Here is a 22,796-nt window from a genome sequence, read left to right as displayed (position 1 = left end):
ATATAAATTCTATACTTGCAATCAAATACACCATAATGTCAGTTTGATTGATCATTTTTTTCATAAAAAATAATTATTTTTCATCTAAATTCTAACTTTTAAAATATTTAATTGATCAAATTTTCTATGAAAAATATTTTTGAACTTATAATCACATGATGATCTTTTCTCAATTTTCTTGGAATTGGTTTTCCATTAAGAGGGGTTAGAATCAATTTTTCATGAAAATAAAAAATTCACGTTGGCCTTCCCCTTCCACTACTGCCCATCAATGGAGAAGAGAAAAATCAACTAGATCCGGTGACTTGCAACAGCGACCGTCCATTAACTAAGAAGAGACGGATCGGCCAAATCCAGTGACTTACAGCGACAGCTTGCGACAGTTGTGGCTAGGGTTAGCAATGGTTCGGTTTGGTTTCGATTTTTACCAAAACCATAACCAAACCAAACTTAAATTGCTAAAACCAAAACCAAACCATTACCCATTTGGTTTTAAAAATTTAAAACCATAACCAAACCATTCGGCTTCGGTTCGGTTTCAGTTTAACCATGATTTTTTTAGTTTAATCCATATCAACAAACAAAGACAAATAGCATTCATAAATTTTTTTGATAATTTCACAACAAACAAAGATAAATTTTAATAAAGCTACCTTATTCTTGCATAAAGTTACAAAACTTATTGGATACAAAATCACATTTCCAAACCTACAATTGTTAAGATCAATAAATTAATATGTGCATAATTAAATTGTAATTTAAGCTAAAAAAAATTAGTTACGAAAATTAATACCTTCATCAACAACATTAATATATTCTTCGTAAATTGATGCATATCCATCTGAAATGAATGAGCTAAGTCTATCTAACAAAATTATAAATATAAAAAATAAATTAATATGAAGAGAGATGAGGCAGAAAGCGAGAGGTAGTGAGGGTGAGAGAGATCGAGGGCGAGCGAGAGCAAGAGGGGCCAAGCCCTAGCAAGAGCAAGAGAGATCTAGCGAGAACGAGTGAGAGCAAGAGAGATGCAGAGAGCAAGGGTGATTAGCGAGTTCGCGCGGAGGAGCAAGAGAAATGAGGCAGAAAAGGTGAGAGAGATTGAGGGCATGCGAGAGTAGGGGCCAAGCCCTAGCGAGAGCAAGAGAGATCCAGCGAGGGCGAGCAAGAGCAAGAGACATGTAGAGAGCAAGGGCGAGAGCGGGCAGACGAGCGAGAGGCAACGAGGGTGAGAGAGAGTGAGAGCGAGATTGAGTGAGGAAGGAGAAGAGAAGAGGAGAAGGGTTTGCAAGTAAGGCAATTGGGATAGAGTGGACTAGCCTCAGGTGGACGGGGTTGTATATAATATATATTATATATACATATTATACATATTATATTATATATATAATATATTATATATATATTCGGTTCGGTTCGGTTATCCACCATTCGGTTCGGGTTTTGGTTTGATTTTAGTGAAAATCATGACCAAACCATACCCATTGAAACAATGTTCGATTTTTTCCCGAACCAAACCATTACCCAGTCAAACGATTTTTAACCGCATTGACCGATTCGATTTCGATTCGATTCCTCACGATTTCGTTTGCAATTGCCATCCCTAGTTGTGGCTGGGCAACAACCATCGACAACTTGTAGCAGTTATCCACAACTTGTAACGGCTATGCCTAGATGGCAATGGCAGCCAACGATGACTTGCAACAGTTGTGGCTAAATTTACTATGTATATATATTTAATTTATTTTTTAAATATTTTATAGATACATATTTAATTTATTTTTTTAAATATATATTTAATTATTTTATATAATTAATCATTAATTTACGTATTTAATTATTAATTATTTACTATAATTATTTTTATAAAAAATAATATCAATCAAATATCAAAAATTAAAAAAAATATTATAATTTTTAAATAAAAAATTAAACCAATCAAACACCTTCAACATTTTCCTTAAAATTTAATTATAGTATTTTAAAATTTTTTTCTTTTCCTATAAATTCTATACTTACAATCAGACCACCCTTTAGTGAAATTTCACCCTTTAGTGAAATGTTGATGGGTAAAACCTAAACTGGCAATAATCTGAGTTCTGGTCAATAACAACATGGACTCCACAAAATCCATAGCCTGCAATAATCCACCGAGCATGATACTCCAGTGGCAAGGGCTACAAATTGGCAGTAAAACCTTGCAAACAAATATTTCCTAATTCGCAGTAAAACCTTGCAAGCATCTAAACAAATATTTCCTAATTGAAATATTCTTACCCAACACCAGTACAGGACTACAGATAAAGAAGAACTTGCACAATAATAAGTTCGTACGTAGGATATTAAAGAAAAAATCATTGTACAAAATCATCCCTCTCTTTTTTTGTGTGCGAATTCCACAAGTACGGTCCATGGCAAAAATTGTGGTTAAAATCATTATTCATAACCAGATTATATTTCATGCATGTTTTACCAGTCTACCAAGTCCAACTGTATCTTCTTTCTTTTTTTTTGGAAAAACAATCCCCTGGTTTTTTCATACAGTAAGATTAGTATTTCTCATTCTGGCAAACAAAACATAAACTCAAAGTAAATAAACCAAACAATAAACATTAAGATACTCCTCTAGCAAAATAAACAGCTAAACCCAAGCAAATACGTGAATTTCATACAAATCACAACGATAACAAGCTAACCAAAACAATGACAAAATGAATTTCCTAAAAAGAATATGGCCCGAGGACATTAGTCATGGGAATGGAGAAAATGGTCCGCCATTAGATAAATTCACCACACAATTTCTCCATTCCCATGACCAAATGCCTAACCAACTAGTAACGCATCCACCAAAGAGATCAAAACATGTGCAAAATGCCAAAAGTTGAAAATTTACTCTGCTACTAAACGATACCATTTTATTCTAAAGACTAGATTAACGCTTTCATATGAGCTTATGATTATCTCATAGGATAGGCAAATCAAACGCTAATTGCACCTAGGGTGGTAGTCTAAGGTAGCCTAATTCGCATTAGAAGCTACCTTAGGTTCAAATTATCTAGGAGTAGTCTCTCTAACCTTGGGGATTTGGTTGGTAGAACATCTCGACTTTATGTGGGTTTTTGTCTTATAAAAAAAGTACTAATAATATTGTCAGAGTCCTAGCAAAGTTTAATGGTTTCCGGCAAGGGGCTAGATCTGATCCTTCTATATCTACGTAGCCCTTGAAATCTAAACTTATCATTTTTAGCCAAAAAACAAAAAAATCAAGTGCCAACTCCAGTTTCAAAAACATAAAACACAAGGCAAGGAAACAAATCTCAGTAGTCATAAACAGAATACTATAAAAATTGGAAAGTAGCTACCCCGAATATCTTAATTACATTTCAAGATCATCTAAAGAGGGAACTTCAATTCTTAAAATAATACCAAGAAAATCCATAATGTTAACAATACCAATCATCAGAAAAATGGTCTTCTCATCCACAACTTCAAAGAGTTGCGTCCAATGGTGTCCTAAGATATTTCCATATTTCATCACTTGATAATGTTCGCCAATGATATAAAAAAAACCTGGAAAAATGAAACTCAAAACAATGAAAACTAAGAAGACATTGAACAACCTGAAGAGCTAAGTTTTAATGATTTATATTTAATATAAGCTAGTTTTATCATTCATCCTTATCCTGAAATATATTACATTTCCAACAGTTTAGTGTAGACCAGTGAAATAATTTCAGAAAAGCTGAAGTCTCCTCATGCATTTCCGTTCATCATGAAAATATTAAAAACAGAACCCAAAGTTGGTTGCCCCAAATAGGGTTCGTAGATTCGCAGAAAGTTGAAAAATGCTTTCCCTTGAATGTAAGTGTTTTCTGAGCCTAAAACCAAATAATATCAAATAGATTGCCAAAGCATCTAATATTGGACAACCAAATTTCAACACCCTTTCTGAAAATAAAAAATATATAAAGGTGCTTCTAACGATTTTCTTACAAACCAACTGTCCTACTAAAAAGAGGACTATGCAAAAAAAAAATACACATACGAAACTCCATAAAAAGAAACATAATACCCATAAATTTGATAAAACAAGCATTGGTGCTATAACAGTTAGATTCAGAAGCATTTAGCTATAGCATCACTTGGCAGAAAATGCCTCTGATCAAGTGTTGGATTATTTTAAAATTGCCTCATCCTCATCTAGACTAAAATCAATCAAGTTGAAAACAATAAAATAGTTTTTTTTTTCCGGGCCGGGGAGGGGGGTGGGGGGGATAGGGAGAAGCTAGTTCAAACTAAGGAAAATCTTAATAACAAAACATATTAAAATCTTGAGAAAAAGAGACTGCTCAGCGGCGGCATAAGTAAGACATAGGTTCGATTCTGCCAGCATTTTCCTCAACTTTCAATCAGAAGAGGGAGCTTTTTTATCCTCATCGCAATCTCCGTTCCGCAATTGACACTTTACAAACTCAAGCCAAAATCAAACAATTATAGTCAAAACAACGATAGATCTACACAAATCTATAGATATGCACATGCATGCATACATATAAATAGAGAGAGAGAGAGTCGCTCAGTTCAGCGGGGTAGTCGACACGCAAACTTCTCTAGAGAGAGAAACCTGCATTCCGGTCTGTTGAGCTTGAATTTCATGGAGTCATCACTGCGATCTCTTTCTACGTTTCATCACAGATAGTATAATAAATGATAATCGAAGAACCCTAGGATGAAATGAACCAGAACAAAAATAAAAAAAGCTATCAAAAAAAGCCCTAGAAATTGAAAAGGCTAGCGGAGAAGCCCGCAGTGTGGCATCGTTACATAGCTCTGCTTGGAGGATGCTGTGGAAGGGGTGAGGGCTGCTATGGATTTATAAAGGGGTTTGGCTAGGGTTTTCCGCCTTGAACTGCGTCGTCGGGGCTTGTTTGTTTGGGCATAAGAATAGCTGGATCCGCGATTGGGATTGGGATAGCGCTTGGGATTGGGTTCGGATGATTTACCGTACCCGAATTATAAAACTAGGGTGGGTTCCCTTATTATATAGATATCCGGGGCGGATCCAGCAATTTGGGGAGGGGTGGGCTAGGGTGGGCTGGGTTGGGTCAGGGGTGGGCTGGACTAGGCTGAAATGAATTAAAGTTAGATTTTAAAATTAGAATTTTAATTTTTTTGTGGGCTGTCTTGATTTCAGCCTAAGGCAGCTCACATTTGTATCCGTCCCTGAATATCTCACAACCATTACATTTACATCTTACTCTTAAAATCTTCATTGGCTTCGCCTTTCATTATTATTTTTTTTATTTTCATCAGATTTACTAGAGATTATTTTTTAAGTGTTTATTTTTAGTTACATAACACTTTCATCTAAACTCTTGTATTTAATTTAATTTATCAAGAAAAGATCTTGATATATCTTATAAATTGAACCTAATTTAATTTATAATTTGTATTAAAGAGTTTAAATCTTTAATTCATTCCGAAATATTAAGTTTAAAAGAAAAGAAGAAACTTTTGGGATGTTCCAATCAATTTTTTTAAAAAAATATTAGATTAAATTCTAAGCCACTATAAATCAATATATGAATATAAAACTCATCTATATCTTCAAAATAAAATAACGTGTCTTAAATATTAAAATAAACTTTATATATGTTTCTAGTGTGTCATGAATACATATAATATCTACAAAACATGATATATCTAAAAAATAACAAAATTTTCAAAACTTACACTTCAAGGACCTTTTTTTCTTTTGAGCCATTTGCCTTATTTGGAACATTTGAATATTTTAGGAGATGAACCCAAGTTAAAAGATGAATATTTTAAGTGAAAGACCCTAAAAAATAAAACATTTATAAAAAAATGTATACATGAAGGAAAATGTAAATTTCTACTCTACAATGTTATTTGTGACAATATCAGCTTACTTTTAAGAGCTTTCTCAACTAACGTCCTAAGCGCTTCTTTGAAGGTCTGTGACCATTTCACCTCTAGACTAAGTCACACAAAACAAAATATTATGACCATATATGATGATGAATGCAAATGAAAAGTCAAACAAAATACATTTTAAAGTTTAATTTTTTATGTAATATGAAAAATATCATGAAATAAGAGTTTGTGAGTAAGAGAACTCAGTTTAGGGTCTTTTAGAGTTTGTCATCTTACTTACTCTTCATTCATTCATTCTCTATATATGATATATATATATATATATAAAATCCATTTTCGACCCATTTACATGACTAAGTAAATTATTATCCAAATTGAATTTGAATTTATTTCCTTAAACCTTCAAGTATTCTAAAAATATTTTGAGGTGTTTCAATTACCAAACTTGAAATCAAATTCTCCAATTGTTGTCTTCTCTTTAGCTCTATGATCGCAGGCTTTTGGTATCTCATAATTATAGTATGTGGTCCTAGTTGAAGAAGTTCATAGATGTTATCTCCCTTTCCATTCTTTCTAATAGCTAGTTTTGAATTGAAGTCTATAAAAGAAGTGATTTGCAGAGTCAGAGAAGTTAACAAGAAATCTAGAAAAAATGCTAGAGCGTTGAATACTTTCAAGGCCAAGAAAGTGTGATGTATTACCAAGAAAGTGTGAATACTTGTAAGGGAGGAGATTCTCGTTAAGAATTTGTCTTTACCAATAAGAAGTATTATTGCTTGTCAAATATTTGTATATAAGTTTCTAGTTCCTTTAAAAGTTGGGGATTTTACTTTATAGAATTTTCAAAATTTATCTTGAAAAAACATGACATGAGCTTGAAAAAATCGAATCTTTATAAATTTCTAGTTCTTGGTTTTATTTTTCTTATTTATGTATCTTGCAAACATCTTATATCAACACAAAATTATTTCAAACTAAGTCCAATTTTTGAAAAATGAAAAAGGATCATTTCACCACCCCTCTTGGCTTGATATTAGGGAAACATAGCGACTTTGTATTATAGTTTTGAATGAATAGTATCTTTGTTTGTGTGCAAGTAATGTATGTGCGTGCATTGTGTGTGTGTGCAATGCATGTTCACTATGTGTTTGGGGGAAATAGCTTGTAGTCAATTGTGTGTATTATATGTAATAGGCTTAAATATGTTATAATGCGTGAGTATTAGATGTTTGTACAAAACAAATAGACTTCGATTTTATTATGCTTTTAGACTCTTAAGATTTGGAAAATTTTATTATTTTAGAGTCCATTATGGTTGAATCCTCAAAGGCACTATACATTTTAACTGGGGTTCTCTTATTTATAAAGATATCTTTATAAGCTTATTGTTTGGTAAATTTATCATTGCGTGACATGTGTCCTACCTATAAAAGATCTCACTTATATCCTGAATACTCCAGTACACAACTTGAGAATCTCAAGTTGGGTATCATCAAAGATCTCACTTGACAACCATGAGGGATGGTTGTGTCGAGGATTTTACTCACCAATTAAAAGTTTGGCTTATATAAAATATATTCTTCAATAAGTAAATACGAACACATACTTTTAAACTTACATAGTATTTTGGTGCTCGCACTAGATATTTCATAAGTACAACTTGATTGTCAAAGGCTATTTTAAAGGAAAAAAGCCCAATTCTTGCATCATTGGGTATGCCTGGTGACCACCCCCAACAACATCACCTTTTGATCCTAATCGTTCATGCATATTTGATAATGATATGTGAGTGCGTTACAACATGATGTAAAGGTAGCCTTAGAGTTTAGGAATGGTTTTTAAGTTGTGCTATGGGTTGCCCTCTTCAAATGGTAGGCTAGAGCTTTCACACTGATGATGATGTGTATTGTATGTTTGGAATGTGTAGTAATGCCACTAACATAGATATTTATGTAGAATCTGATGATATCCACCCATTAAATAGTGTTGTGTTATCATCCAATGCCTTTAAACTTGGTTGCAATAGTAGGATTGACTTAGAACCCAAGGTATACAGTATTTCTCACAATGATGTACTTGCAAATCAACCTCTATATCTGACAGTATAGATGTTGATAGTTATGAAAGGGATTATATTTTTTTACCATTGAGTGGTAGTACTATAGATGAGGAGTTGCAAGGGTCAACTAGAGCAGACACTAGGGAAGAAACTAGTTGATAGAGTTGCTAGTATTCAAGAGAAAAACATGGCTTGTGAGACTGAGTTATCGGACTACAAGTCAGGGGACGAAGTGTTTCTTATCTGTGTGATGGTAAACTTGACGTTATGAGTGAAAATGCTCACATATCCATGAAAGAAAAGCAATTTCAAATATCAAAAAATGGGGTAATTACATTTGATGTTTAATGTTATGCACCATTTTAGGACAGTTCTAAAAGATTATGCCATACAAAAGGGCTTTAAGTTGGTAAGGGTGAAGAATGAGAAGGCAAGGATGGCAAAGTTATGGATCTTACAATGGATACATGCATCCTCACTTAATGGCCAGACATTTCAAGTAAAAACTTTATAACTGCACGTGTAAGAAATCAAACCAACCAAATTAATGGGTTTGATTTGAGTAAGCAATTTAATCAACATCATCAAAATATTTTATTGGATCCATTTTACCAGGTGGTTAAAAGTGTAGCATTTTTATAAACAATTTTAAACATATAATATTTTTTAAATTAAGTTTTTTCATTTTAGTACCTTTTAAAAAAAATTAGTTATCTAAATCATAATCTCCTCATTATTAATGTTTTTCTTTATGACTACACCCACAATGGCTACTTTTCAAATGTGATTAGGTAAATTTAAAATTTAAAATATATATAACAACTCTTAAGTCATACGTATCAAATAAGTTAATGAAAGGTCAGTTAGTCAGGTGGCCTTTCTGTTTAAACTCTTTTTGTCGCTAAATTTTTTTAGTAAAAAAGACGTAGCTTATTAAATTGTACAGTTGAATACCATCACTTGATAAACCTTTTATAATCCTAAAAACATATTCACCCATCAAACTGATTTTTTTTATTTAAGCAAAATAAAGAATTCTAATGACCAAAAACACAACAGACAGCCTTTTGATTCAGCTAAGATAACACACTCAGGGGCGCAGCCAATGTAGGCCCAATGAGGGCCTTGGCCCGCCATTAATTTGGCCTACACTAAGGCCCGGATATAAAATCAAAACTCTCCCTTCTCCTTCCCTCGCTCAAGCTTTCGCCGCCTACCCCCCCCGCCCCTGCCTTTCTCATTCTCTCGCTTTTGCTAGCTACCGGCTGCGGGCTTCCTCTCTGTCGCTCTCACTCACTCTGGCCTTTGTCCGGCGACTCAAACCATCCGACCATTGCTGACTCGCTCCGCTCGCCCTCCCCTCGTCTCCTCGGTCTACGATCACTCTCGCTCGCCTCGCTCAGTTCGTCACCGTCAATCGCTTTTGCTTGCTAGTTGCTGCCTCTCTTCGGGCCTCTGGCTCCATCGCTCGCCGGCATCGCCATCTCGGCCTTGCCGCTCGCCCCTTAGGGCTCTGGCCCCCTATCGCTAATTGCTCGCTGGAGCTGGACGGTGCCTGCCTCTCCGACTCCAGCTCTTTCTCCCTCTTGCTTAATCAGTGAGCAATAAGGCCTCACCAATTTTTGTTTCAAAAAGGTATTTTTTTTTAAAAATTAAGGTGTTGATTAAATTATGTTAATTTTTTATATATTTATATTATTATATTATTATTTTTTGAATTTTTCCTTAATAAATTTTGCCCTCACTAAAAAAATATTGTTGGCTCCGCCCCTGAACACACTAACCAATTAAAAACTCTTCCATGAAACTACTAATACAGCGCCATCAACCTTATATTATATGACAGACAACCAACCATTTAACTGTTTCTCATAAAATTCCAACCTCAACCCTCAAGCGTCGCCAATCACCTTAAACGGCCTCAAACCTCTAGTATCGGCAATCACTAACAAAATTAACACCTTAAAGGGTAACCAAACTTAAGTTTTAAACACAATTGACTCAAACACTCTTGGTTTGCAATGTATTGTTTTGTTCTTTCAATTTATTCAAGCCAAATTATCAATTTAGTTCAAAGCATACACAAAGCTTTAGAAAATAGAGGACCCCAAAATTGAATGAGAATAAAGTCTCAAAAGGGCCCAATCATGATAAATACAAATGAAGCATCTAAACATCAGCCATTTCCCCGAGAAGGTTTCAATGAATTATGCCCAAATTCTGCTGCTCTGCAAGCTAATTGGAAATGAGAACAGTAAAAAAAGGGCCAACAAGCCTGGGTTTAGAGACCAGGTATGGACTCAAGATTGTATTTTTCAGAAGTTCCAGTTTCTGGTTGGCGGCTCTCTTGCAATTTTGGCTTTTTCATGGCGTCAAGGGTTTGTAGATATGTGTAAGACGCACCCCGACTTGTCGAGGGGCCCGGATTGCTGATTCTACTAGCAAGGAAGCGACGAATCAAGCCTCTGAGAAACGGAGCCATGGTATCTGGTTCGTGTTCCAAGTAGTACATTGTCCCCCCCATACATGCACAGAATAGGGCCACCTGTGTAACGGGAAGAAAAAACCAGTTAGGAAGTCCCTACAGCTCTTACTCTCCTTGCCTCTTTATATTTTCATTTTTGTTGGTAGGCTAATTTGGGTTCTAAATGATACACACAGTAAAATCATAAAATAGAACTTCAAATATAAGTCTTATGTATACCCCAGAAGTCAACATCCCTGGACTATACCTACTACGTGAGCTAAACATAAAAAAATGAAAAGTAGTGCCCTCATAACAATTTAGACAATTTACATGAGATAACAAATTTGTTTCTTTAAGCCTATAGTTCACATCGATAAGGCTGCTCTTTTGTGACAGAAAAGTCATAGGTTCAAGTTATAGAAATAGTTAACGGTCTCTTTACAAAACAAGGATAAGGTTACATATAAAGACAACTCTCTCCCAATCCTCATAAAGTGAGGAGCATTGTGCATCAGGGAATGCCCTTTTTAAGCCTAAATTTCACAGGCTAATCAACTGAATTGAGAGATAAAAGAGTAAATGAAAAGTAGCACACTCACAACAATTTCAGACAACTTCTATGAAATAACAAACTTCTTTCCACAAGCCTATGAATTTAGATGAGAGTTAAATAGTAAAAGGATTAGCAGGGATAAGTAGTGTAAGTGCGTCACCAGCCTAGTCCAAATAAAAACAGCATCTCTGGGAAACTGCCATGTAGTCCAGTCCCCGGTAATTATGCTATTTACAAAGTACAGATCCAAAACAAAACCATATGATGGAGACAGAATCACTTATACAAACATCAAAGGAGCTGAACATGACTGATTCATGTTTTTCAGTCAATCATAGAAATTTGAAGGGGAAGTAATACCTCAGCGTTCTTGATTCCTGGAAGTAGATGGCGATTCACTAATATATACCACAAAGAATCACCAGCCCGTGGAAGAACATACAAGGCAAGTTCCCCCCGTCTACTTTTCTTCTCCAAAAGTACAGAAAGACCAGAAATCCCACCAGCAACCCAGTACACAAGCTTGTGGTCTTTTGAAGCAACCTTTCTATGCAAACATATAACCGCCTTGCAACCCAAAAGAGAAGTTTACAAACAGAGTCATGAAAGTTCTAGAAGTGCAAATCAAATTGGCATTTGAGCAAATAGCTACCTGGAAGATTCCTACAAAAGCAGACAAAAAAGTTGTTGATCGAACAGCTCCTTTAACAGCATGCCAACAGGTGTGAATAGGAGCATCCATGAACTGGAGTAAATCAAAATGAATAAATTACGTAACTCAACAGCAAACCAAAGAGAGGACCCCGGGGGGGGGGGGGGGGGAGAAAATTTAATTGCATCCAGAAACAGATTCATAAAATGAAAAAGCTGCAAACAGATGCGACATTCTTGATAAAGGAATGTAACAAAATAATACGGCCATTAGGATATTTCCGAGTTCACATTCTATACAAGTGCACATTTGTTTCACAAGAGGGGATAAAATGGGATACATTTTTTTGTGAGGTAATATATTGTGAGAGGATAGAACAAGAGAATGTATACTATGTTGACCTTTTGTCTTATATTTGGTATGTGGGGAATAATTTAATGGAAAAATGTAAGACGTGCTTGTTTGAATGCATTTAAGATGAGGATAAATGTAAATGTCAAATTTATATTATTGTTATTACATATAAAGTTTAAAAGAAAGTTTATTGAACAGCCATAAGACCAATGTTGTTGTATAGCATGAATACTGGGCAATTAAATGGCATGCAAATTTATATTATTGTTGTTACAGTATATGTGAGCATAGAAAAGAAAAAAAGACAGAATCAAGAATGAATGATGTCATTTGTAACAAGATTGAAACGGTGCCTATTGAATATACAATGTGGGATACGCGGTTAAGATGATTTAGACATGTGAGAAGTGAGAGAATTGATGCAATAGAAAATGTTTATAACAAAATAGGCCGAGAAAAACAAAAGAAAACTTGATAAAAAATCTATTAGACATCAGATAGAATATGATGGCCTTTAGTTACATAGAGATGATGGGCAGCTAGAATCTACATCGCTGATTTCATCCAATAAGATTAAGGTTTATGTCTTTATTTAATTATGCATACATAAATACAAGCACTTGATTGTGAAGGTCCTCAAGGAACTCACAAGCCATGTGCTGAGCTCATAGTATTGAATGCATCACCCTTGAATTAGGATTTAGGACACACACATGTTTGGGACAATAATGGTAACACGAGTTCAAAGGCTATCCAGATTGAATTATGATCAACCTGAACATGTTGCCAGTATTCCAGTTTGTTTGGCAGCCAAACAACTCAGCTAGAGATACAAAGGCAAAGATAAGCACTACTCTTGGAGGCAGGGGACCTAAGGAACACAGCAAAACAGAATTCTAAGATTAAGTGGCTTGTAGGCTTGTGACAGGATTATCACAGCACATCACCTAAATAGGTACTTAAATGACTGATGGCCAATTTGACTTGGAGTCAATTATTGTTGTTACAGTTCCACGAGCATTGGGTTCTAAGGATAAAGGCATTTTGACAAATACTGCAAATAGGGATGGATCCAGTTAGGTTAATCTGAAATAAAATCCATATCCACATCCGACGGACATGGTTTAAAACTAAGTAAAAGGGACACAGACATGGTTACGGTTAAAAATACAGAAAACCAGCTGGTTACTGTAACCGTAACTGATCTGTAACTCGTAACCAACAATTATATATGTAATATTAGTTTTTATATATAATAAAATATTAGTTTATAAATTATTAATTTAAAAATATATATACTCTTTATACAATATCATTAAATTGTAATTTATTTACAACAATTTTCAATAAATAAAATTGTGACTGTAAAGTATATTATGACAATATAAAAATAATAATAAATCATTTCCATAAAATGTATAACATCTATCTATCATATTAATTACTAGATTTCTTGAGGCCAATTCTAATTTAATTGTGTAATCATTAGTTTAAGTCTAATTTAAGTGTATATTTTTCAGTTTTAGCTGCCAATTTCATGTATTTTTGTGTGTTAGTTGCTCATTATCTACTTTAATAAAAAATTTGATTTTTATTGAAAATTTTATTGAATTATGTAATTTGTTAAAATAGTTACGGATAAAAACCATGGATACAGTTAATCAATCAGTTACAGACAGTTAAGAAAATCCATAACCACGTGGTTACAGTTATGGACACAGTAACCAATGTAGAACTACAATTACGATCACGGTTATGCTAAAAATTGTAACCAAACCAATCCATGCCCATCCCTAACTGCAAATTAGTTTGGTTTAAAATAAGCTATACCCTTAGCAGAGCCGTCTCTAATGAGGAATGGGTTGTTATGGCCCTATATATTAGCAGCTTTCAACCAAGAATTTAGTTACTTCATGATCACACAGTACTCCAACATTCTATAGCATTGAAATACTCTTTCCCTCCATTTTTGGTCTTGTTGCTTTGTCCCTCACTCTCATAACTCATTCCATACCCTTTTATTCTTTTGTGCATAACTCTCTACCCAATTCATACTGCTACTGCTAGTGATCTGACAAACCAACAATGTGCTCATATAATAGTTGCACAACTATTTTATATGTAGTTTTGTATAGTTAAAAATAGCATGACATAATTATATAAAAATATCATTACATTATTGTATTATGATTTGCATCTATAAAAAATAAAAACTTCACTACATAACTCTATTAAGAACATTTACACTTTTGAACAATGGAACACAAGTCAGAAGTAAATACATATTATGCTTATATAAATTACCTATATAAATTACCATAACACAATATCTAAACCACCCCTTGTATGAAAGGTCATCCACATTTCCACTTTATGCAACTTCCATGAAAACAAAAGTAGACAGACAACATATACAAAATCTGCAAGGCCAAGGTGAAAAAAAAAATTTCGTAGGTATTTTCTTTTTGGTTACATTGTTTCTAATATATTATCTTAGCAGGAGTTCATGTCTGTCCATGTGCACTACAAAGAGCAAATTCAAGTTGGATCAACAATAGCTATATGGATTGCTCACATTTTGCCACAAATATAGACGTGCTATAATTCTATGGTTTCAAGTGGGTTATAGCAGTGTTCTAAAACGCGCTAGGCGCTAGTCGGGCCAAGGGAGCCTAGGCGGGCATAGAAAAACTGTTGATTTTTTTTATATTTTTCAATTTTATGATGTAACTTAATGTTATTTTTAATTAAATCATAGTTAAAAGTGGCATGAAAATATATATATCTAATATACAAATAAAAAAATATCTAATATATATAAATAGAAAAATATATATATCTACATATAAATAGAAATAGAAAAAAAATATATATATATCTACATATAAATAAAAATAGAAAAATATATATATCTAATATATTTAACATATAAATAATATATATATCTAACCTATAAATAAAAAAATTTAAATAACATAATAAACCCTCTACTAACCCCAACAGTGCGAGAGAGAGAGAGATACAACAGCGCCAGCATGCGCGAGCGAGAGAGAGAGAGAGGGGGGGGGTTGGAAGCGGAAGCGGAAGTAAAGATGGAGCTTGACAACGGCAGCGGCGACGTTGATGCAGCGAGGACATGGAGCAAGGATGGAGCTTGACGGCGATGAGGAGGTCGCGATGGAGCTCGAGACAGCGAGGAGGTACCAGCAGCGTTGAGGCAGCGATGGCCTTGGGCTGAGAGGAGTATGAGAGGGCGACGACTGAGAGGAGTAAAAGAGGTTTTGGAATCGACGAAAGGTAAAATTTAAACACAAAAATTAGGCATCCCAGGCGGCTAGGCGCCGCCTAGGCTCCGCCGCCACCCAATTAATCGGGCCAGCGCCTAGAAGGGTCACCTAGGCCATATTCGCGGCGGCCAAGGGCTGCCTAGCGCCTAGGCGGCCACCTAACCCGATTTTTAGAACACTGGGTTATAGTAAAGATGAAAAGGTACATCTTAGATCAGGCATTGTCTTCCAAAATAGGCTAGCAACTAAAGCTATTAGCATCAAGCCACAGGCCACATAGAGAGAAGAAATTCCACACCATATATTTTACTAATTACTGGGAAGTGCATAACTCAAAACCTGTATATGGTTCATTTTCTTGAATTGGACTGATTAAAATAACATAGCTTGGAGATTCATTCACAAGAGCATGTAGGGCCCCTTTGAAATCCTTTCCACTTTCAAAAAGTTCATTCTATTTCCAAAATTTTGGAAATGGAAAACAGAAAGGCTGTTTGATTTTTATTTTTCTGTTCAAAAGATTGAAATGGATTTCCAAAATTTTGGAAGCTCCTAAAAGTGGAATTCTTGTTCATTCCATTTCATTTCTACTCCACCCTCATCAATTTATAACATATAACATATTATATATCATAGATAATATATTAATATATTATAATAATATATAATATATATTTTATATGTAAGTTAAATATAATACATATTATAATATATAACATATATTTTACATATAAGTTAAATATAACATATAGTATTAGACATTATAAATTATAATGTTATTATATATATGTATATTAAAAAATTAAACACCAACACAAATATCTAACACTTTTCAGTTTCAGTTTTCCTTTTTCTGACAAATGACAGCAAAACCAAACAAGATGTTCAGTTTCCAGTTTTTTCTAACTGAAATGAACACAAAAAACTAACAGCTTTTCAAACAGCCCCGCAATATTTCAATTTTAGTCAGTGACACTGAGAAAAACACATTTGTGGACATTTCCAGTTATAAGATGAATGAGCCATCAGCTACATGAAATAACATTTAGATTCCATAAACCATAAAAACTAAAAGGCATACCTTTTGCAGGTGGAGAACAACAAACGGTACAAACGTCAAAGAGAAATAAAGTGGAAAGGTTTTCCTGAATGTTGCTGATGCTGCATTACCATTGTGAGCTAAACATGAATTTGTATCTGGGTGAATTATGGAACAGGGAATAATTGAAGGAAACTCTTCCAACTTCTCAAAATTGGAGTCCTTTCTGCTAGACAGGTAAGCAGATAACGAGGCAACATCCACAGGGGAGCCTCTGCAACAATCCCTCACGGCCCTGTACACAGGCCCTGCAACTGGACCCGTTTTCTGGATGAAATCTTGATATGATTTTGGCAAGCTCTCAGGACGCATTACAAAGGCATACATAACCTGAAAGAGTTTTTTGATAAAAAATAGTGAGCAGAACAATTGAAAAGAGAGTTTTTCTTTTTTTAAATAATTGCTCTAGAGCTCATAAGAGGTACGATGTACAAAACATCGGTCACATTTAGTAGCTAGTTACTAAATTGTGTGTAACAAAGATTTCACTTGAAAAATTAGAAGCATCAAGAATAATACAACACCACAGATGAGAATTATATTTGATGGGGCAATCCAAAACTAGATAGTATCTGAAGGATGGATACATAAACATATATGCTGACAGAAGTGTTTTGAAAAATTAGGATACAGTAAACAATCACCATGACATAGAAATAAGTTTATTGAAAAAAAAAAAAAAAGCAGTTTGTGCATGTTGATGCGAAAATAATAACAATTAGTTTATTTAAAACATTGCCAGTATGCTTATGCCTTATAGATTACTATATCAAGCAGTTAAAAAAGTCACCTCCTCACTTGATTCATTGAAAAAGAAAGTTAGAGCCAACATCCTAGTATTTAAACAAACTGGAAGCCTAGCATTTAAAGTTTAAAGTATTCCTAAAAACCTAATAAACTCAAATCATCTTAGTTTCAAAATGGAAATAACACCTCATTAAAGTTTCCATCTTTGTAGATAGTTTTCCTCGCAATCAAAGAAGTAGAAATAAAAAATATTTGATGCCTCTTCAAACTGTATCTAGGAACCCAGAAAATCGTGCCCCCAAGCACTCACGTGTAGATATTTTTGCCATGATCCCCATCCATACGTGTGCACAAAAAAAAGGTGCGGTCTGTAAGGAATTCCAAAACACATGCATTTCCAGCATTGGTACTTGAAGGTTTAGGTAGTGTGTCTTGCATTCTAGTCTTGGTCAAATGGTTGTCATATAGACAAATGGGAAAATTAAGGGCATACCTGCGCAGATGCTAAAGTAAAAAGCAAAGCATCACCATGTCCCCAATGACTTCCCCAGAGGTGAAACTTGTTCTTGGACTTTGCAGAATTATAAGCACACTGATATGATGAATAATGACTTAAAATGTATGGAGAAAAAGTTTTCTATAATTTTATGTATCATGGACACAAAGACAAAACTAAAAACTATACCTGGGCAAGCCTGGCCAAAAGATATAAAGCAAGTGTACGCCTGCGATTTGAACCATCCAATGCTAAAATAGAAAGACCTGCTACTGAACCTGCTAAGATTCTGCTCCATCATCCCCTTTAACAAAGTTATATTCGTGGGAATAAAATATAGAATGGATCAAAGTGCTTTTAAACAAGTACAAATCATTCACATTCAAAAACTATAAAACAAAGAAAAGACACTAAAAGCCAAAAGTAAAAGTAATACATAGAAATGGTTCCACAATCTTACGCATTTAATGGTGTCTCTTTCTTTCTCAGTTTTCTCATCAAACATCTGAGGGCATGATAGGATCCAGTAAATCCTCCAAAAAGCAAACCAATTCGACATGCTTCCTCTCTTACTATCAAATCTTTCTCTGAGACAAGTTGCTGCAGGAGTCAAACCCTCAGTGTTAGGAAAGAGGAATATTACCAGGATGCATGCATTGAGAAGGTAAGATTACTTAACAACACACTTCAGTTCATCCTAAAGGAAGGCAAGAGGAGCAATGTAGCACAAACTGCAGAACCTGGATCTCTTTCAGCTTGTTATAATAGGAAATGCAACTCATCATATTCATTAATGCTGTCTATCATATGGTTCCATATCTAAGTAGAAAATCACAGGGGCATTTGACAGAGCTTCTAGTTTTCCATTTTGGTTTTCATTTCTTGTGTTCATTTTTTGTTTCAGTTATAGCATATATACTTAACATGATGTTTGATGACATTGGGCCTGTTTGTTGCAGCTTAAAAGATGCAACTTTTAGCTTCTAGCTTCAAAAAAGTGGGTATGTAGTATTTGTTTTATCTTTTAGAATTCTAGCTTATAGCTTTTACTAGCTTTTAGAAGGGATAGAAGCTGGCTCTTTCAAAGCTGGGGTACCCCAGCTTCTATAACTTCTAATTAAACAGTTACATTTTTTTGACAATTTTGCCCATGTTTTTAACAAAGAATTACTCTTCTGTCCACGCAATCAAGGGTCTCTCTTCTCCACCGCCATCTCCATTTTCAAATCTCTTCTTCTCTCTCGCCATCTCCCTTTCTCTCTATACACTGATTAATTTTTTTATAACACTTGAAACTTATACATATACACTAGCTATAATTTCTTTAATTAAGCTGCAACAAACAGGGCCTTTGGTTTGTTTCCAATTTTTCTTTTTAAGGCCAGTAACTCCATTCAGCAATGAATGCTGCTGCCCAGAGGGAAGGGGAGAAAAGAGGAAGAAAATGAAAACAAAATGAAAATTGTGGAAACACCTTTTCGGTGTTTTCATCCTTCCTGAAAGTTAGAATATTTTCAAAATTTTTGAAAATGAAAACAAACAATCAAACATCATTTTCTATTTTGATTTCCAAATATTTGAAAATGGGAGTCCTAACAGTTGGGCCCTAGCATGATATAGGGTGAACGGAATATAGGCACTAAATAAAGATAACACATACAGCAACTTCCTGTATGCTCATGGAATTTATGATAGTTGTTGGAGAGCATTTAGCTTGCCAGTTAATGCAGAAATATATCTTTATCTTCTCAGCCATTTCTTGGGATCCACATTTCTCAAACAAGAATGACCTAGAAAAAGCTAGTAAATATGCCTAATAGCATCAGCAAGACAAGGCAATAAGAAAAGGAAAAGAAACCAATTAAACTACTGTTGCTTGCCATTGAATGCTCAGCATACTGAAACTTAAGACCACTACTAGCAAACTTTAAGATGCAGAACATCGATTATTCGACTTCCACATACCACAAATTCAAAAAATTCACAAATTAAATATGCCATGATCCTTGAATCTCGATATTTATCAAAAAAACAGAAACAAACAGCCAATAACTAGAAAGTATCGTTATAATTGGCATCATTTGTCTGAAGGACAAAAGATATTGCTTTTGAAGAAACAACCACCTATAAAGCACATGCACTCAAAATACACCAAAAATAGGGTGTCAAAATGCCCATAGAATATGCCATGTGGCATGCCCACTAGTAATGACTCATAGGACACATTAACCTGCTTCTCAAACACACAGCATGGCATGTCCAATGGTTATAACACGGTTGAAGTAAGAACATTTGGAGTTTCTGTCTTGGCATTTCTATAGAAACTCAATATTGATTAATGTTTTTAAACAGTAATGTAATTGGATTACAACATTTTTTTTCCTTGGGAAATTACATATTTCTTTGGATGATTTACTGACAAATGCATTTGAATATTTTTCATATTTATGTTGCATCATAATATGACTGAAAAAAACGTTTCTACTTTTGTATATTAAATGATATTTAAAATTTTGTATTATGTAACCATAGTTTATATATAAAGCTAATAAAGATATAAATTCCTATCACATGATTCACATCCAGATCTTATTTTTTTTCATCCCACCTAGTGGGATTAAGGCTTGATAGGTTGTTGTTAACTTGTTATAGCTTTATCCCATGTCTATATCCATATTGTTATCTGTACCTAGGCTTCTTAGACCAGAAGAATATGCTTGCAAGTTTTTAATTAAGATTGGCGAGAGTAGTATATGACATGCTTCTATAATTAATTTTGTTCTCCAATGTGGTCCCATGCGATGCGACTAAAATAAGCTATAATTAACAGCATAGCATATTTAGATGCAGATGAAGATCAGCATATATTTACAAATGCAAGACAAGCTCAATGTTATATCAATGTAGAGTCATCTTCCGCTGACTACATTGAGTAAAAAAACATAATTTTGCACATCTTCAAGCTCCTTTAATACAAATTCTTTCAAGTATCACTATAGCTTAATGATCTATTACCTATCACAGCCTCTGCTACCTCAATCTATCACAATATGATAACTGCCTGTTCCAGTACCAAAAAAAAAAAAAAGTACACTCCATAATACTATGCCAGCATCTCCTACACCAATGTTTGTACTTCTCATTGTTCTCTCTTAAAATGCATACAACTTGTATATTGAACTGAATTAGATAACAGAGAAAGAGACCTTCAATTCTACCTGAATTCTCAGCTTTCCAACCCATAGTGAACCACACTATATTATTTAGGAAAAACATGGATAATTAACTCATAATTTAACTAAAACTTACGGCAATTAGTGTAGTACATAGGTGAATATAATCCTACAACCAATTGACTTCAATTAGCATGAAGAAACTAAAAATGAAAGGGGCATCCAAAAGCAGCTTGCAATTTGATCGGCACTAAACAGCAACTGCCATATCAATCTTGTAGTATATCGAAAACAAATAACTAAACTCTTAGTTCGTCAATATTATTGATCGAGCGAAAAGTTTAAAATTATTGATCAAACATATTCGAGCAAATATTATATATATATATATATTATTGATCAAACAATGACACAGGCAATAAATTAGTTTAAAATTTTGAACCAAAACCAACTGAATTCGATAGATTGAAAGAGTCCAACCTTGAGATCAAGTAGGGAGGAATAGGATTTTCGGCGAGCGAGCTTGAAAGCGCGGAGCAGAATTCCGATTCCAACACGAACGCCGTAGGCGAGGAGGAAGCTCTGGCAGAGGTTGCCGATGGCGTTGGCGACGCACGACTCGTCCGAGTGGTCGCAAGGCGGTTGGAGCCGCCGCGCGCGGATCTGCCGGAGCTGCAACTCCTCTATGGCCTCTCTCAAGCGGTCTTCCGCCTCCCGGAGGCGGCGCTCCGCCGTGCCATCGGATGCATCGCTAACGGTGCCGTCGGATACATCGTCCAGCTGCGGCGGAGAGGGAGAGGATAGAGAGCGCATTTTGGAGAGAGAAGCCAGGGTTTCTGCATCTGCAGAGAGGGGGAAGGGGGGGGGGAGAAGAGAGGAAGAGAGAGAAGTTTGTGTGTATGTTTGGATGAGGGGAGAGAGAGAGAGAGAGCGAGAGAGGGAGGGGGGGGGGGGGGGGGGGGGCGGGGTGTACGAAATGGGTATAAATGCATATGTGGCAGAAATACCGTCTAGAAATGGAAAAAGTACATAATTGGTAGGAGGTTCTGAAAATTATAAAATAAAATTGTTAAAAAATATTTTTTTTTGTAAAATACACTATCTACTTCTGTGATTTAATAAAATTGCAGATACCTCGCTTCTAGTTTGAATAATTGCAAGAACCTCATTTGAAGTTTAAAACCAACATCTCAATATAAATTTTTTAAAATGCAAAAGTTGCCTTTCTATTACATCCTTTTATTTTTTTCTCTTATATCTCTCTCTCTTTCTTCTTTTCTCTTATTTTTTAAGAGATATTAATGATGACATATATTAACTAACAACAACATCACCATTATGTTATTATATTTCTCTTTTACTTTATATTTTTCTAGACTTTGATTCCTTTAAAATCAATGAAAAACTTGTTGCTAAGTTTTTAAAATTCTTAATCAATTTTAAAAATTCATGGTTAAATTATTCAATTATCTTAACTTATTTAATTTTTGTCTTTCTTTACTCTCTTCTTTATTTTTTTTTATTTTACTAAGGGGGTGTTTGTTAACCAAGATAAGAGAGAGAAAATGTTAAATATGGGAAGCATTCCGGATATTTGGTATTTTCAACATATTTGTTAATCTTATTCGACCATTTCCGGAAAATGCCTCACGTGACCTCTTATCTCCCCCTTTCAAAATAAATTTATCCGACTTCCCCCTCGGATAAATTTATCTTGCTCTTTCAAGATAAGGCTGAATTACTTATCTGCCCCTTGTAAGATAATTAATGTCATTTAGTGCATTTTAAAGATTTAAATTTATTAAAAAACCTTATTTATTTAACTCTTATAATTAATATTTTTTAATATATTTTTAAATTACTATATGTTTTGACAATTTTTAAAATTTAAATGACATTATTCATTTCATTAATTTTTAAAATTTAAATTTCTCTCTCAATATATATTTTATTTAACTCTTTTCAACTCTTTTTAAATTTATTTTTGAACATGAATTTGAAAAATAAAATATTA

At 34.3% G+C, this 22,796-nt stretch overlaps 1 protein-coding gene and 3 non-coding genes across 5 annotated transcripts; all 4 read right to left on the bottom strand.

Annotated features, from left to right (window-relative positions):
* Positions 1-4,110: 4,110 nt before the first annotated feature.
* Positions 4,111-4,203, bottom strand: LOC127798588 (small nucleolar RNA snoR31). The gene has a single exon (XR_008022450.1). It is a non-coding gene; the product is annotated as a small nucleolar RNA snoR31 (small nucleolar RNA).
* Positions 4,204-4,345: 142 nt separating this feature from the next.
* LOC127798552 (small nucleolar RNA R30/Z108) lies at positions 4,346-4,447 on the bottom strand. The gene has a single exon (XR_008022416.1). It is a non-coding gene; the product is annotated as a small nucleolar RNA R30/Z108 (small nucleolar RNA).
* A 123-nt stretch (positions 4,448-4,570) lies between these two features.
* Positions 4,571-4,674, bottom strand: LOC127798580 (small nucleolar RNA Z107/R87). The gene has a single exon (XR_008022443.1). It is a non-coding gene; the product is annotated as a small nucleolar RNA Z107/R87 (small nucleolar RNA).
* Positions 4,675-10,043: 5,369 nt separating this feature from the next.
* On the bottom strand, positions 10,044-21,720 carry LOC127797526 (uncharacterized). 2 transcript variants are annotated; one of them, XM_052330507.1, is made up of 8 exons: positions 21,263-21,720; positions 18,070-18,209; positions 17,799-17,898; positions 17,607-17,705; positions 16,349-16,696; positions 11,627-11,719; positions 11,335-11,541; positions 10,044-10,499 (listed from the first exon to the last, which is right to left on the bottom strand). In XM_052330507.1, exons 1-8 carry the CDS (start codon positions 21,593-21,595, stop codon positions 10,236-10,238), a joined length of 1,584 nt encoding a protein of 527 aa, XP_052186467.1. In that variant the 5' UTR covers positions 21,596-21,720; the 3' UTR covers positions 10,044-10,235. The 2 variants fall into 2 exon arrangements, with proteins under 2 accessions (XP_052186467.1, XP_052186468.1); XM_052330508.1 differs by lacking the exon at positions 17,607-17,705.
* Between the last annotated feature and the right edge of the window lie 1,076 nt (positions 21,721-22,796).

The sequence above is a fragment of the Diospyros lotus genome, chromosome 3 (assembly GCF_014633365.1).
Source record: "Diospyros lotus cultivar Yz01 chromosome 3, ASM1463336v1, whole genome shotgun sequence".
NCBI lineage: Eukaryota > Viridiplantae > Streptophyta > Magnoliopsida > Ericales > Ebenaceae > Diospyros > Diospyros lotus.
The sequence above is the reverse complement of the archived record's forward strand: the minus strand, read 5'-3'. Positions and strand labels throughout refer to the sequence as shown.

Coding starts and splice junctions, on each gene's coding strand:
- LOC127797526 (XM_052330507.1), bottom strand. CDS start 21,595: ATGCGCTCTCTATCCTCTCCCTCTCCGCCGCAGCTGGACGATGTATCC. Junction 18,210..21,262: donor CCTCCCTACTTGATCTCAAG/GTTGGACTCTTT, acceptor TGACTCCTGCAG/CAACTTGTCTCAGAGAAAGA. Junction 16,697..17,606: donor TTACTTTAGCATCTGCGCAG/GTATGCCCTTAA, acceptor AAACTCTTTCAG/GTTATGTATGCCTTTGTAAT.